Source organism: Lissotriton vulgaris, chromosome 5 (genome assembly GCF_964263255.1).
Source record: "Lissotriton vulgaris chromosome 5, aLisVul1.2, whole genome shotgun sequence".
Lineage (NCBI taxonomy): Eukaryota > Metazoa > Chordata > Amphibia > Caudata > Salamandridae > Lissotriton > Lissotriton vulgaris.
Genome location: NC_141693.1, coordinates 204,835,356 through 204,851,937, shown reverse-complemented (window position 1 = coordinate 204,851,937; position 16,582 = coordinate 204,835,356). Strand labels below are relative to the sequence as shown.

At 43.9% G+C, this 16,582-nt stretch overlaps 1 protein-coding gene across 2 annotated transcripts in view; it reads left to right on the top strand.

Moving 5' to 3' along the window:
- RABL6 (RAB, member RAS oncogene family like 6) overlaps window positions 1-16,582 on the top strand; it is a 385,105-nt gene that overhangs the window by 288,529 nt on the left and 79,994 nt on the right. For both annotated transcript variants that reach the window (XM_086921172.1, XM_086921173.1), the window contains exon 11: window positions 12,106-12,309. In XM_086921172.1, coding sequence (XP_086777298.1) covers window positions 12,106-12,309 — 204 coding nt within the window. The remainder of the gene's footprint in view (window positions 1-12,105; window positions 12,310-16,582) is intronic.

Here is a 16,582-nt window from a genome sequence, read left to right as displayed (position 1 = left end):
ATTAAAGCTGCTTACCTCTGCACGTACAGATTCCCGCTGCTCTCTTTATTTTGTTCTCAAGGATGTCTATACAAGCTCCTGATGTTAGATTTCTTCTTTGATGTACAATTTACAAGATCACAATGCTCATTGTTATTTTGTTATGTTTTGTTTCTCAAAAAATCATCAGTAAAAATGTTCTGAAATTAAAAAGAACCTTTGAAGAGGTACTTGAGAACAGATTCTAATATGTGGGTGAAGATCAATAATTTAGCCATGATTATTGATCAAGATAAACACATCAACACCTCAAGAGGAACATTCCTTTGGAGGAATATACTGAGGGATGACTACAGAAAACTTGATGATGAGACTTATACTTGTTTTGGAAATGCCTCACACAGTAGTAAAACAGAAAGCCATCCTGACTCCTTCGGTCTCAGGGCAAGCCCATATTTCAGTGGCATTAACCTCAAAACTAGAACCACATCATGATTTGATTGAACACTGTAGCTTAACCGAAAACTATTTTTAATGTTATCTTTATTGGTTCCCAACATTACAGGCAGTGATTGTTCTTGATTCTTATTGAACGTATTACATTGACCATCTTACCATTTAAGCTGTTCAAACCTCAATTAGCAGCATTAAAATTACTTGCAAGTATATACAGGTATTATGTGCATTCTCTTTTCACATTTTACTTTAAACAGCAGAGGTGCAGTACAATCAAAAACGAAGTCTAATCTTTTTCATAATGTTACTTCATAAATGTATCCACCGCCTTTGAATTGTAAGCTGAACTCAAAAGTTGACATAGAAAGAAGACAAATGTGAGACTTGGGTTCAACCTTGAAAAGAGGCGTGGCTTAGATTAAATGATTGGTTTTGGAAAAAATGATAAACATGAAACAGAAAGTAGGTTTAGATCCCTCCTGTGTCTTGTTCGATGTAAAGCAAATAGTTCTGCCTCATACCAAAATGCACCAGATAACAGTTCAATTCAACCATGAAAAAAACATGAAACATCGCCAAAGAAAAGAGTTTTATTATGCCTTGACAATTACCTTTTTAGGTCTCGGCCTGCGTAGGCTGCGCTTGCGCAGTCTCGCCGGCGAGATCTTATGTTTTTCAGTATGGGGCTTGAACCCGCCCCTCTTCTCCATTGGCTGGCTTCATAAACGGAGGCCAGCCATTGGAGGAGAAGGGAGTCTGTCCATTTAAGCCCTGTGTTTTTGGGATTGAGGGGCGTGTTTTTCTAGGTTCTTTCTCTCCTCTTCTCATTGGCTGGAATTTTACATTGGGGCACTGTGCGGGTGTGGCTGTGTGTGTGTGTGTGTGTGTGTGGGGCTCTGTGTGTGGGTGCAAATGCAATAGGTCTTGCATTTGCAAGAGATAAAGCTATTGGCATTGTAAATGACAATGCCATTTATTTATATGTTTTAAAAACAAAAATATAAATAAAAATAATGTCATGAGCAATGCCAATAGCTATAACTTTAACGATGCCGAGACCATTGCATTGTAAATGCTTGTTATCTTTCAGATGAGGAAGCTTTGGGTTACGCATTATAGGATCTTCAGTCATAGTTGCAAGTATTAGAAGAGTTTCTCACTACTTTTGGGGGATCCAGTAATCCTTCCTATCAATATGTATATCCTAAATAAAGAGTGGAGTGTCCAATTTATAGAGGTGTTGAGAAGCACCCTTCCATACCCCATCACAGGCAAGATTTTCTGAATTTCAGACTGTATGTAGTGACAAACTCCCTAATCATGACTGCATTCCAGCACCTATAACCCAAGCCACAGCCTACATCTCTAATAAGGAAAAGTGTGCCTCACATTATAGGAGCTTTAAAAGGACTTTGTTCTGCAGCTTGCATGCACAGATGCAGTGAAAAATGACAAAGTCAACATAGCACACTGCCTGTGTGCCATGCCAACATGCACTGCCTAAGGTATAGGTAAGTCATCCCTCAAGCAGGCCTCACAAGCCCTAAGACAGGGTGCACTGTATCTCAAATATGGGAATATCTGCATGAGCAGATGTGCCCCTACACAATTTAAGTCTATTCCTTCATATTGTAAGTGCCAGAGAAGCATACAGAGTACATGGGCTGGAAAACTCGACAACTTGAGTTCCCATGCTCATGATGGCTTCACTGAACACAGGAGTTTTTGGTACCAAACATCTCCTCTCAATAAACCCACACTGATGCCAGTGTGGGATTTATTGAAACATGTACCCAGAGGGCACCTCAGGAGGGCCCCCTGAAAACCTCCCACAAACCCTTGTGTGGTCTCTGACTGGCTTTAGGCAGCCTGCCACCACCAGGCATGTTTCTGGACCCCTCAATCGAGAGCCTCTGCTCTCTGTGGCCAGAAACAAAGCACATCCTGGGTAGAGGTGTCACACCTCCTCCCAAAGGATGGGCACAGTGCTCAAGTGGGAACCTTCAAAGGCATTAAACCTTTCCAATGCGACAACAGCTTCTGCTGCTAGCATCAGATGGCAGCCCCCAGTTCAAACCCCCACTTTTGTCGAGAGAACCGGTAGGAAAACGTAGGAAGAATAGGAGGTGGGCCCCCCTTCTCCAGATCTATCCCTCGCCGGATGTGAACTAAAGCACATTTTTCAGTGCCCACCATCTTGAAGATGGTGGGATTTATCCAATCAGGAATAGGGCTTTGCCTCCCTCCCAGAGAAGGGGGGGGCATAATAGTGGGTGTAGACACCACAGATAAGGAACCCATTGGTCCCACTTCCCTGTAACACCCCTAAATCTAGTATTTATGTGGCTCCACAGACCCTGAAATCAGATCTACAATGACCTTAGAAGCCGAACCAGCACGTGAGCAGAAGGACCAGTGACGGACTCTGCGCCGGCCCTGCCGGCCTGTCTGCTGCCTTTTGCCTCTGCTACAAAAACATGACTCATCCTGCAGGCCCAGCGACCTCCAAAGTCCTGGGAGGACTGCCTGCCTACGATTAAAAACTCCAAATGTCCCATGGACACCGGACCTGTCCAAGAAGAAACCAACTCCAAAGCTAAAGAACTTTGCCTGAGGAACCGCTAACTCTCCTCCAGATCTACCTCTACAACCGATGTCCTCAGCCCAAGTGGCCCATCTATCCTGTGAAGCTTCCCCAGCGCTTCTGAGCACGAGTCCACTGTGTGCTGACCCCTGCCGGACTCCACCTTGACTCCTGCTGCCTCAACTCGAAACTCCCCCTGACTGCTACCTGCCCAGTAAGCTGTTTTAAAACGTCTGATGACACCCCTTTACCCGCAGCCTCTGGGACTTTGGGATCCTGAACAATGGTGTTCCTATGTCCCCTAGCATCTCTACATACCCGGACGGCTGTGGGTTTTCTTTGGCCGGCCTCCTGACCTGAGCCTGCTGCCTTTCTTCAATCTCGAACTTCTACATTGAATTGCATTGGGGGAACCTGACGTTGAATTGGCACTCTGCACCTGGCCGCCACTGAGGATATAAGTTTGTACTTTCCTTAACTCCAGGAGATCGACTCCTGACACCTTTAAACTCACTTGTGAGCAGCTCATCTTCGAGAACCCCAGTCTCCATTGGCTAACATTGGTCACCCGCCCCGAATTTGAGCTCTGCACCCGGCCACCGCTGTGCGTCTGGGGGCGCAGTTTTGGTGCCAATGTGAACCTTTGCCTGGTGTTGACCTGAAACCCCGAAGACTGGAACTGTAAGTCATGTACTTACCTCTAAAATTGCATTATTGTTTTCCTTAGTAGGTTAAGTGTTTCCCCCTAAAAACGTATTTACCTTTTTGCAAACATCTTGTATATTGCAAACTGTGTATAGCATGTATGCCTTCTATAGAGGACATTTCCTGTCAAAATGCCTTCCTTATTTGTGAGGTCTCATCCTGTGGAAGAAAAAAGCTGCCGCAGATGCACTCCAGGTGTTTTTTCCGAAAACAAATGCAAAAAGTGCCCTCAGACCCTTAAAGACAGGGAAGGCATCAGACTGCTTGGGAAGTTAGAAGAGGACTGCCGGTGGAAAGCAGTAGAGGAACAAGTGAACAGGACTAGGTTGGGTGGGGGGGGGGGGGTCGTTGTCAGTGGGGTGGGGGAACAGCTGCAAATGGCTATGGAAGTAAAGGAGGCCTTTGAGCAACTGTTATGTTCTTGGGAATGCATCCGTAAACCATACTTTCTAGGGAAGGCAGTGGCTGAGGTGGCGGGAGGGCAGAACAACACAGAGCACGTAAGGAGGAGGAAATCTTTGAAGGGGGAAGCACTCAAGGGAGACACCAGAAAACAGATGTACACTTATGGAGTGCTGAAAGAAAGAAAGTGATTGATCCCTGAATGTGAGCAGGGGAAGATACAAGTCCTCCAATTAAAAGACGATTGTAGGGAGGCAGTTCACGAAGGGCGGTGAGGGGGGAGGAGTATAAGCACAAGAAGAAAAGGGCAAGCCAGCCAATATTAAGCAAGCACATAAGAGAGGCAAAGGCAACCAATGGAAATCTATAGGCGGTCTCTAAGCCCACTGTAAGGCTTAGATATGGTTCACAAGTGGGATTTTGCAAACAGATAGCTCAAAAGAGAGACTTGAAAACTTTCAATATTCAATCCTTGGTCCCATTATTGCTTCAAAAGAATATGATTCTGTGAGGCACCTTTCAAATATCCAGGAGGATAGTGGAAGCCATTGGAGCCTTAAAATTCTTATAAAGTAACCTTGTCAAGTTGCACTTTTTTTCTTTACATATCATGTAAGGCGTATTCAAATAGAGACTTCCAGCCACAGATTCCTCACCTTTTGAATAACCTCAGTAACCCAGCTGCATTCCAGAGCCTTTCTATCATAATCTCCTTCAGCTTCGGCAAGTGGCATCAGGCAGTGTTGTGCTATCTTGTGCTGCTTCATCTCGTGCAGACGCGATATTGGGACCTGTATATATACACCACCTACTTGTGCTGGTGTCCATTGCTTTCTTTCCATGCCAACTGACGTGGATCCAGTGCTCCAAATGGCGTTTAACAGCTTGCAATTTTCTTGCATTTTTCTCCCCAAAGGTGTGCAGTAATGCCACCTAAACCAAAAGGGTTTAAACAGTGTATTACCTGTACCCGACAAATGATGTTTACGGATCCGCAGAACTTATTGCTGCTGGTGCCTTGGCTTCAGCCAAGACTCAGTCCTGTTCATCATGTGCCAAGATGAAAAGTAAGACCATTCATGAAAGCATAACTAAATTGGCTGTCGCATAGATGCGTTAATGAAAAATGTTGTCCGGTTGGAGTCTACGGTGTGGTGATCCTGGTTACTCTTATTGCCAAGAGTGTTCGCTTGATTGAGCCACCTCTAAATCAAGTAAGTTGAAGCAGTCATAAGAAGCATAAGAAGTCCAAGCCTGGCTCTCTTGGCTTGTGCCACGTGCACCACTCTGCGTCACAAGATATAGCTGGTACCTCTAGGCCAAGAAGTTGTTCCCCTCTTCAGGGGTGGGGAATTTGTATCTCCCGACGCCCGAGACATCTAGATTTCTCACAAGGGCAAGAAGTTTTAATATCTATTTTGTCCCAAGGACAAGTAGACAAAGACTTGCTGTAATGCGATACACAGCTCTTCAAACCTGATGGTGAAAGCCAGACAATAAGTCTAAATTACGTACATGCCACTTCGTGCTGAAATGTTGGGGCCTGTGATTGCACTGATGGCATGCAGTAAAGTCACGACTGGCTTTGGATGAGAGGGGGGCTTAGCTCGCCCCACTGAGACACTGTTCTTTTGTGTCAGTGCCTCCTGGTCAGGGCTGGGCTTTGAGCAGTTTATTGGCAGTGAAAGGGTCAGTTCAAACGTTTGGGTCTGCGCTTTCATTTCCCCAGAACATAAGACCAACATGTTGGAGGGGAGCTCGTAGTTGCAGCTCCTTGTGGTACACCCACAACATTACCATGTAACAGGCATTTTACTTTCTCCTCAAGGCGCTTTCATTCACTTCAAGCACTGCAGCTCAAGAACACTTACAGCACTGACCTGCACGAGGCTGGTTTATCTGCTTCTAAGCCCCTGTCATCTGGGTCTTTTATTCTTTGTTCCACCCTTGTGCCTCATACGGCCCCAAGATGCCTTGTCACCCTCGCCTCCTGGGCCTACATTAAAGTGCCCTGCTTTCCCTTTTCATACAGCTTGTGCCCCTCCCTCCCTTCATGCTTTGCCTTCCCTGTGCACCTCTTATCTTATTGAGGGCTTTCAATAAACCTCCTTACTTTTCCCATGTAACTTTCACCTTCATATAGGCCTCTGGCCCACCCCCATTTCTGTCCTTTCACTTGGCCCCTCGTGCCTCATGTTTATTTGGTGGGCGCAGTGCTGTTTGCCAGCTCGTTCTTCCAGGTGCTCTGCATTTGTCTCTTCACCAGCACCAGGAATGGGAAGAGGGGAAATGAAGACCAAAGGGACACCCCAGTCTGCTTTTGTAGACAGGTTTGTGATGATATGCAGGGCACAAGTTCTAGAGAAAATCGCTAGTGGACTAATTAGCATAGGCAAAGCACAGAGACAATCACATGAAGTGATGTCACTGCAAGTAATGTTACTGTCTTGTGCGATGCATTAAATATGTAGCATTTTGCACACAAAAAATGTTTATATTGTTAGGCTAGAATTGATCCCCTAATTGTATACTTGCTTTACATAACAACAAATATATTTATGCAGTGAGATGCTGAACTAGGTTATATTCGTTATACTTCTTGTAAATCATGTGTTTTCCCAAACACAAAGGGGTACGTATTGACATTTTTAAAGAGCCTTCTTAGTTACAGTCAAAAACGACAGTTTTTAGTGAGTACGTTTCATGGATATCTTGCAAAGAGCAAATTGTTAGGTGCACTGTTTCGAGTATGCTGTAATTCGTAACACCATAAAATTGCAAAACACCACACTCCCAACATTATTAAGAAATTAATGTCAGTGCTGGACAGTTTACCCCCATCATGGGCTCCTCTGGAGGAGGGGGAAGATGTCTATTGACACAAAAATACTGTGAGCCACATTGCAAGTAAACACAAAGGCATATGTTTGCCATTGGAAACAGTAATGAAAATGCTAGGTAACTGCATGGGTATTCATACAGTTGAAAAAGGGACATACCTGATCTTCCTTCTGCCTTGGGCAAAACACGACTGTGTCCCCTCTGATTAATGAGGGGACACAGTCCACCCTTTTCCACCCCCGACTTGTGCTGTGATGTGTGTACGAAAGACATTCAATGTAAATCTTAATTTCAATTACCGGATGTTACCAAAGCCTTGTTTTTGAACTGAGGGAATTTATATGATTTTCTGGGAACTAATAAGCATGGCTTTAAGGAAACATGGTGTGCTAAATGGAGGGTGACCTCTTCAAGTGCCAGGGCACAAGACAATATCTGCAATAGGATAGGTGACTTGAGGCCTACAAAGGGGCTACAGCGAGGTCAGCTCAGTTCTCATTGCATAAGGACATACCCTCGAACTCACACACGAAACAACCATGAGTTTCCCAATATGCTGCACCTTTATCTAATTTATAGCAATAATTAAGCCTTAAACTCTTCATCACCCCTGCAAACACTATTAAAGTTTTGGTTAAACCCAGCACCTCTGCACTGTTTAGCAATACACACTTGTTTTAGGTAGCGTTTAGTAACGGGTTAACCTTTATCCAAGTACCATCAATTTGAGTAGTTAAGAACCAGAGAACCAAGTAAACAAAACACTTGCCCAGGATAACACATTGAGGTTAACTGAAAGTGAGTCAGGGTTGAAAGTGAGTCAGGGTTGAAGGTTCGGTGCCCTCGTTTGGCCGATCATATTTGCACCACATTTCCTCAAGAGCTAGGAGAATAGTGTGCTGGTACTAGGCAAAATATGGAATGGTTACCTACAATACACTGGCATAGATGACTAGTTAGAGGAACTAATATGGGTAGACGTGCATGTGTGTTTATGCAATGTATACAAATAGGCACCTTAACAATTGACCCAGGAAAGTGAAAATGTTGAGATCCTAGGATAAACTGGTCTAAAGAAATTCTCCTCCTACTGTTTGGGATGGATAGACTGAGGGGGCTTCTCACTCTTTGACTTCAATAAGATGTATTGTTTTTAGGGTCCACATTTTTGCAGAAGCCCATGAGTGTCTTTTGTGTTATATTTGTTTTCTCTTCCCGGAGCTTCGGATTATCTATAACAGCTACACCTTGCAATTGGGTTGAACGCTACATCAAAGCACATTGCTGATACTCTTACCACTAGGCAGTCAGGAAGACAGTTTTTTTTCTGCTGGAAAGAAATCACATGCAGAAACCAGGCAGAAGAAGGTACTAAAGCCAGAAACGGCTAATAGTGCAAACTTCTCAGGAGAGACAGTAAAACAATGTGAAATTGTATGGATGCTATGTTCTTTACGGCAGAAATCACAAAGGTACCCATTATAGAAACTCTCCTTAAGACAGTACCCATCTCAAACCACTGCTAAAACCCTTACCTCTGTTTTTGCTAAACTACTGCGAAATTTTAGGTACCATTTATGTGAATCATCATTTATTAAAATGAGTGGATGCATGCTAGCTTTTCCAAACAATATTCATAATGGAAAATCAGTGTAAACAGTTTCAACAAGATAATGGGAAACATAAAAATAAGCAAGCACTGGCAACTCCAATAGGTCTGACTTTGGTGGTCAACCTTTTGGATTTGTCAATGCGTGTCTTGTTTTGACATGGTTTATGTAAAACTTTATTGTTGCTGGAGCTGTTGGGTCCTAACCATTACAACAACTATTGGAAAATAGTTGTTAGTCTTAAAGCACACATTGCCATAGTATTTCCTAGCACTGAGAAAAACTACTATGAGTTCTGATACGCTGCTTGTAAAAGAGCCGAATGTTGACTCTCACAGTGAAGCCAGTCAATAGATAGAATTTTCATAAAAACGAAAGGTCCTGCTTAACACCAGACCCAATTAGGAGCTCCGTTATTAAAGAAAGTCACGAAAGTTCACCCAAGGTAAATTTTCTTGCATTGGTGCAGATTCACAGCTTTTATGTGTTCACATGAAGGCCAGGAAATCGTACTCCTAGAAAATATTTATGAACTGCATTTTAGCACTACCAAATATGATTGCATAGTTTTGCTCCTGCGAAAATCTGTTGAGCATTTACAAGTTCACTTTTCCTCCAACCACATTTTTCCCAGCCCAGGAAGAAATTTTCCTTCTGCCATTGTCAGTAGTACATTTCTAACCTTTGTCAGTGTCCGAAAAGATTAGAGAAGAGCTGGTGAAAACCACTTAAATGTGCAAGTTATTAGGTTTGCACGGACTCTAAAAGGCATTCCAACCTTTGAACCATTGCTTACCACTACCTTTAGCCCTAATCTGCAGAAAGATGGCAAAATAAGAAAATTGCTAGTATTCAAACCCTTATATAGTATGAACCCTGGCATAATCAGAGAGGCTATTATCAGAGCTCTTATAAAATGAGATTGCCGCTATTATTTGTCACTGCACTACATGGCACCAAAGGGGCAAGTGGATTTTTCTACAGGGCAAGTAGATTTATGAAGCTACCTGTCCCATGGACAAGTAGATATTTTATTAAATTCCACACCCCTGCCTCTTGCACCAACTCCGACCCAGATTCTTCTGGATCAGGTGGCATTGCCGGATTTTCTCCAACAGCTTCAGCTAGCTATGGAGAAAAATGTTGGTACCACACCAGGTCCCTCTGGTGCGGCTTCGTGCCCCATGGTATCCATGAGGACTTTCAGCTGATTTACTGTTGGTGGATCCATCCTTAATGTCATATGTGCCTCTTGACCTTGGTCCGAGGTAAAGGACAATGCCAGTTCTGGGCCCATCGAATCCAGGCCTGAGATCTGATTATACTGTCAAATTCTGAGGCCAGTGCTAGTGCTACCACTAGGGTTTATGCTCAATCGGAGCCTGATTTTTCTATGGAGGGATATCTATTGAAATATTTGCCTTACACTTGGGATGATATTGTGGAGGATTTACAGAATGGATTTGTATGGCACTTAACCTGAAATTGAACTGGCATCACCTAATCCTACTATGGCCACCAAAGAGACAGTTTCCTATGCTACAGTTGTAGGGAGAGAATTGGAAAACACTGATCTTATTTTAGCTACTTGAGAGATGCAACCTACTTTGTTGACAGAAGTGTTGGACCCAGCCCATTCCTCACAGAAGCCATTGTTGCCATGTAGTGAGGCACCTGGACTAAGCCAGCATCTTGCCCACCACTAAATATACAAATTGCGAGAAGGCACAAATCTTCTCCTTGGTATACATATATATATCTACAGCATCCAATGCTTGAAATCCTTGTGGTGTAGAGGTGGATGCTAGATCACATTTGGACTTCGGCAGACCCCTCTCCCTACCACACCCAGAGTTGACAATTGTGACAGATACATTGTTTCTGGGTTGGGGAGGTAATTTGGGAGAGGTGGGTATGAGAGGACTCTGGTCTCCAGCAGACACTCTCCTCCACATCAACCTGATGCAGTTGTGAGCGAGTCACTTGGCACTAAAGGTGTTCCTTCCAACATTCAAGGGGGAACGGCTGCAGGTTCATACAGAAAACACAACCACCATGTGATATTGCAACAGACAGTTGGAGTGAGTCATCGGCTCTTCACCTCTGGTAGTAAGTGACCGTTCAGGGCACATTTCTGATCGCTCAGCACCTGGTGGATTCTTCAAATGGCAGGGCAGATGAATTCAGGTGACATTGCCATGCGAATCACTGTGGCAAATATACTTGGAAGGCTTACACTTGAAGTCCCATGCACCCTGTTCTCTGTTTGTATTCTATTCTAGGAATATGCACACTGGTCCCAACCATTTTGCTCTTAGGGCTCTGCGTCTGGGGCTCGGACAGCCTCGAAATCAACCTATGTCATCGCTCAGTGCCACCTAATTGCGCACCGAGGTGCTTCTGAAAAGGTTCTAGATCCAGTCTGACACATAGGGATTATTCAAAAGGTGAGGACTCTTTGGCTAGATAGATTCTCTACTAGAAAGAGCATTACCTAAGGTAAGTAACTTATTTGTCAAGGTGAATAGTCTTGTTCATTAAGATCTGTTACACTGGCCAAAAAGCAGGGCATAGGAGCTCATTCCACCAAGGCCACGACTTGAGCATTTGTAAGTATGTTCATGAATCTCTGCTGCCTTGACAGTTAGGTCGAACTAGAGGGTCACTTCGCTTGCTCAGTCCTGCAGGACTTTTTAGTTTGTGTCCACTCCCCAGACCCTTCACCTTTGGGAGGTGCTGCTCTGGTATCTGTGCTTACGGTGAGGAATCTGGTGTAAGACACATTTGAAGGACAAGTTACTTAAATTTGAGAATACTTTTGTGGTGTATACTCTTAACGGCAAACTCCTTTCCTTTTGATCATCACCTTGCGCCAGACTACAGTCCGCGAACTACAGGTCACACAGTAGATGAAAGATGTCTCCAGCTGTGCAAGTATATGGTAATAGTCTGCGAAAAGAAAAATAATTTGACACACATGGCAAAGTATCACAGTATTTATGGGAAGTGCATTGGGTAGTCTCTATACCAGTATATTGTGGTCTAGAGGTGCCATTTGTGCCTTAGCCTAAAGAAAATACTGTGAGAAACATATTGTGTACATAGTGTACCCAACAGTAGATGGCAGGAGCTGGCATTGCAAGGGAATTTACTCTAGAAAACACTGCAAAGTAGTAGTTACTGGTGAGTAATATTTTCCTATTTGGAGGCACAGCTTTGTGAAGCTATCTTTTGTGTATCATGACCAAGCTACAATAGTGTTCTCCTTGCATAATTCCTCTTACTACATTTAGGAGCAAACCATTAGGCTGATTTTTCTTTTTGTTGCCGTTGTGATGTTTGAGTTGTGAGGGTGTTGTTGTTTGATGGCATTGGAAGTACAAATGGCAGTTATGTTTTGTTTTTCTGTTTCAAGTGAAACTTACATTTCTCATTGTTTTACAGTATGTGATATCAGTTACTTCTTTAAAATAGACTGACAACTGAGGATGCACACAGGTAAATTATATAGTATTTATGTTTTTCTAGTGAGGGAGAGATCCTTGGGGGCAACCCTATGGTCGCTGGCTTTCAAGATGATCTGGATCCTGATGATCAGGCAATTGATAAACCCTCATCACCAGCAGCCCACATTCCAAGCAACAGTGTTGTACTATCCAGCGAGGAAGAGGAGGAGCCAAAGGTGTCTGTAATGACTGATGAAGATTTTGACTGGGATCTAGAAATAAAAGGGTAAGTTGAATGTGATTGGGGAGGTGGGTAAAGAGGTGATGCTGCTGTTAGAGCTAGTGGCTTTGACCAAGAACCTGTGCAACAATTTGGCCTTTTATGTCTGTGAATTGTTAAATTTAGGAGATGGGTTTATTTATAAATATACATATTTCACAGCTGACAATAGCAATCTTGTAGTTATGGTCAGCTTTCATTTTCATTTCAAAAGACTTTTTTCATGTGCTTATAACTTTGGTGCCATTAGATGAATCTGCACAATACTTGTTAGTAAGTGCGAGTGGCTTCCTTTTGACAATCAGTTTTATGCAACTCTGCCTGAGCTTGGGGGAGGGAAACAAATGACAGGGTTTAAAAAAAAGTACTGTTTTCCCATGTTAGATCCCATAGGAATATCGCCTTTCGACTACAGCCAAAAATGCTAGACATAATTACAATACATTTAGCATATAACTAGAACTTAACTGGGAATAGGGTCCTTTGGTATATGTTTTGGCTGCCATTATGAATGCATGGCACAGAAGTTTGCGTACAGAACAAAATGTTCTGAGAAGTTATAATGGAGCAGTGTGGACATTCTTTGCCTCCAAGAAGGAATGCGGATTCTTGAGTGGCAGATTATGAGTCCACACCCTTAAAAAATGAAATAAACATTCAATTTTCTTTTTCAAGCAGAAGTTGTGTATACCAATTGCTGATTTGATTTTTTTTTTTTAATTAAAAATGTAACCTTTTCCGGCTGCACAGTTGTGAATCTTGCAGAAATGTAGGGCACATGGTCTAGTAGCAGAGTCTGCTGCTCATGGACTTTTGCGATTCCCTGTGCCCAGAGTCTAAATTAGAGGTTGGGCATCTGGCATGACTGCGGTCCAGGCTCTAGGGGCATTCCCAGCTGTGCACCGCCTAGTGTTGTCCAGACGGTGGGATGAGAAAAGTGGACAAAAAAACATAGATGTGCTTGTAGCACATCAATAGAAGTTCCTGAAATTCACTGAAATTAAACTTGGCTGCAGGTAAATTAGGATTTCTTTTGCCCATGAGACATTAAATATGTTAACACAAACCCTCAAATTCCCTGAAAAATAAGTAACCTCACTCATGATATCCAAAATGACATAAAAAATCACCTAGTGGGTCTAGTACAATCTGTGAAGATCACAATGATAATAAACTGTATATGGTGTTATTTTCTGAATTATTCTTCTGCAACTGTATAATGATTCGAGTCACCAAAGCATCACATTATAAAAATCGTATTGTGGAAGCAGAAAATTCTTCAAAAGAGCTTTTCAAGATTTTCAAAGAAATCTCAGTAATAACCACTGATAACACATCCCATAGTGATTCGGTGGATACCTGTAACAAAATCGCCAAATATTTTGCCGGTAAGATTACTGACATTTATGCCAACTTCTCGGGCAATGTGACATCTGGTCATGGCTTTGTGGAAAGGGAAGATGTCGCTCCTACAGACTCTTGCCTACTAAATTTTACTGTCCCCCCCTCCTGAAATACTCACGAAAATCTGCCAAAGCATTAAATCAGGCTCCCCTCGGGATCCTGCTCCTCCCAAAGTATTAGGAGCAAGTCTAACTGTTTTGGAGCCTTACTTTAGACACGTGCTCCAAGTCTCCTTTGACTCAGCCTGTCTTCCTGAAGATTGGAAGAAAGCAATTGTACTTCCTATAAAAAAAACCAATGTTAGCCAGGACACCCTAGAAAACCTGCGACCCATCTCTTTGCTACCCTACCTAGCTAAAGTGGCGGAGTAAATAGCCAATAATCAACTCATGGCCCATCTTGAATCCCACAATGCTCTACACAGCTCGCAATCTGGTTTTAGGTCGGGATACTCTACAGAGACAGCTCTCTTGAGAGCGACCGAAACTCTACGGGAAGGAGCAGATGAGGGTCAGACCATGGCACTTATTATGCTGGACCTCAGTGCCGCGTTTGACACTGTAGCACACTCCATTCTGCTACAGTGTCTAAACAAAGCAGGGGTCACCAAGGCGGCACTGGGTTGGCTGAAAGCCTTTCTCACTGATCGCTGCTTTCAGGTACAGAGAGGCAATCACCTCTCTGACAGCATAGCCTTAGAACAGGGGGTGCCTCAGGGCTCTGCCCTGAGTCCCACCTTGTTCAACCTCTATATGGCCCCTCTGGCAGAGGTGGTCCAATCGTACGGCGTAGAGCTAGTCTCTTACGCCGACGATACCCAACTGCTGATCTTCTTGTCCCAAGCTCCCACCTTAGCTGCTGACAACTTTAAAACCTGTATGAAGGATCTTGCAAGTTGGATGACCCATCATTGCCTCAAACTAAACGGCTCCAAAACTGAGGTGTTAGTAATAGGAGGTAAGGACACCAGCTCAACCAAAGACTGGTGGCCATCCTGTCTTGGGCCCCTACCTACTCCGTGCAGGGAAGCGAAGAACTTGGGTATTTGGGTGGATCCCAAGCTCTCTTTCGACAGCCACGTACTTTGGGGTTATGAAAACCCTCAACCGCACTCTGGACCTCCTCCCTTTGGAGGCCAGACGTACCATGACCCAAGCCTTAGTAACCTCACGTATGGACTACGGCAATGTGCTTCTCCTAGGTACATCCGAAAAGAATATTAGGAGACTGCAGGTCCTCCAAAACTCGGCGGCGCGTCTAGTTCTTAGACTACCGAGAAGAGCTGCCTCTAAACCATCCCTAGCCACTCTACACTGGTTGCCTATTAGAAAGAGAATTCTATTCAAAGCGCTCCTCATGTGCTATAGGATTATCTCGCACAAAGCACCGTCTTACCTGACAGATCTTACCGTTCCCTACGAGCCTAATCGAACTCTTCGATCTAGGGGAACTGGCCTTCTCAAGATACCCCAAATTAAAAAAGCTAGAATGGGAGGTCGCTCCTTCCGTGCTCTGGCAGCCAACAAATGGAACGCTCTGCCCTCCTATATTAGGTTAGCGGACACTGAATCCATATTCAGAAAACTTTTGAAGACCCACCTATTCTCCCTTTAGCTCTTATTGTCCTCCCCTGCACTCTGACCGTTCTCCACAGCGCGGGGACACGCCGGGAGGCGTCACCAGGCGCTTTATAAACCCCTTTATTATTATTATTTTATTATTAATGGGAGATTGAGTAGTGAAGACTGAACATCCATTGCAGAAGTTGGCAATACGAGATGGAAAGAGCAGAACATGTTTCACTTTCGTTTTGCATGAAGTGTAGAAATGGTCTATAACTGAAATACCACCTCCTGAAGTAGTTCATTCTCATATTTTGCACAAGGTTGCTTGCTGAGGTGCTCATATGTTGTGTTCTGTTTCTCTGCAATATGAGCTGCTGATATACCAATTCCCCTGTCCATTGCCCACGTGTTGCTTGAGAACATTGCCAAAGTATTATCCATCAGATCTTACTCCTGTTTACCCTATAGGTGAAAAGCGGTAGCTGAATGCCCATCAAATCCAAGAAATCACTAATAGTAATGAAGTTGTTTACCGGCGGGGGGGGGGTGGTCAATTAGGCTTTGATCTCCATGTTGTCCATATGGGCAAACACCATCACTTGATGACAGATCAGAGAGAATGACCCTGCTTCAGAAAGTTGAAGAGAGAAGCACACCACCTTATAGTTTAAATCAGAGCTAGAGGGAGGTAAATAAAGTCTTTTAGATGGTCATAGCAGTAATCTCGTCTAGCATTCCTGTTGTATGAGGGAGCTACACAATATCAGCAATCCCATCCCGGAGCTACACAGAATCAGCAATCCCAAAAGGAGCAGAAGTGACCTAGCAATGTGTACTGATTTTGCACATAGGTGAACGTGGAGAAGTGTGGCTCAATGGTTAGAGCGGCAGACCCTGATGCAGAGGTCTGGCCGGGACCAGGGTACAATTCCCGCCTCGGCGGGTCTTGGGCTCAAAATTCCACGGACCTGATAATTCTCGCCTCGGTGCCTATTCCAATCATGGAGTCCCACTCTGCAACTCTGGGCAATAGCTTGCTTAATCTCTTCGCAACGGCCCCCACAACGCTAAGGATGCCTGGCCTCCACCTTTGGGGTGCCCAGGAGTGGACGCCTCACAGGGAAAGCCAGGATGGGTTCCACACCGGTATTTGTACAAGCGCCTTGAGACCCTTGCGGGTGAGTAGTGAGCTATACAAGTATCAATTTACATTTTACCTTCATCTGGATGTACATCACTCTTTCTGCCAGTGAAAAATTGTGCAAACATTTGCTATCCAACACTGCCCGCATAAATAATACACTCTGATG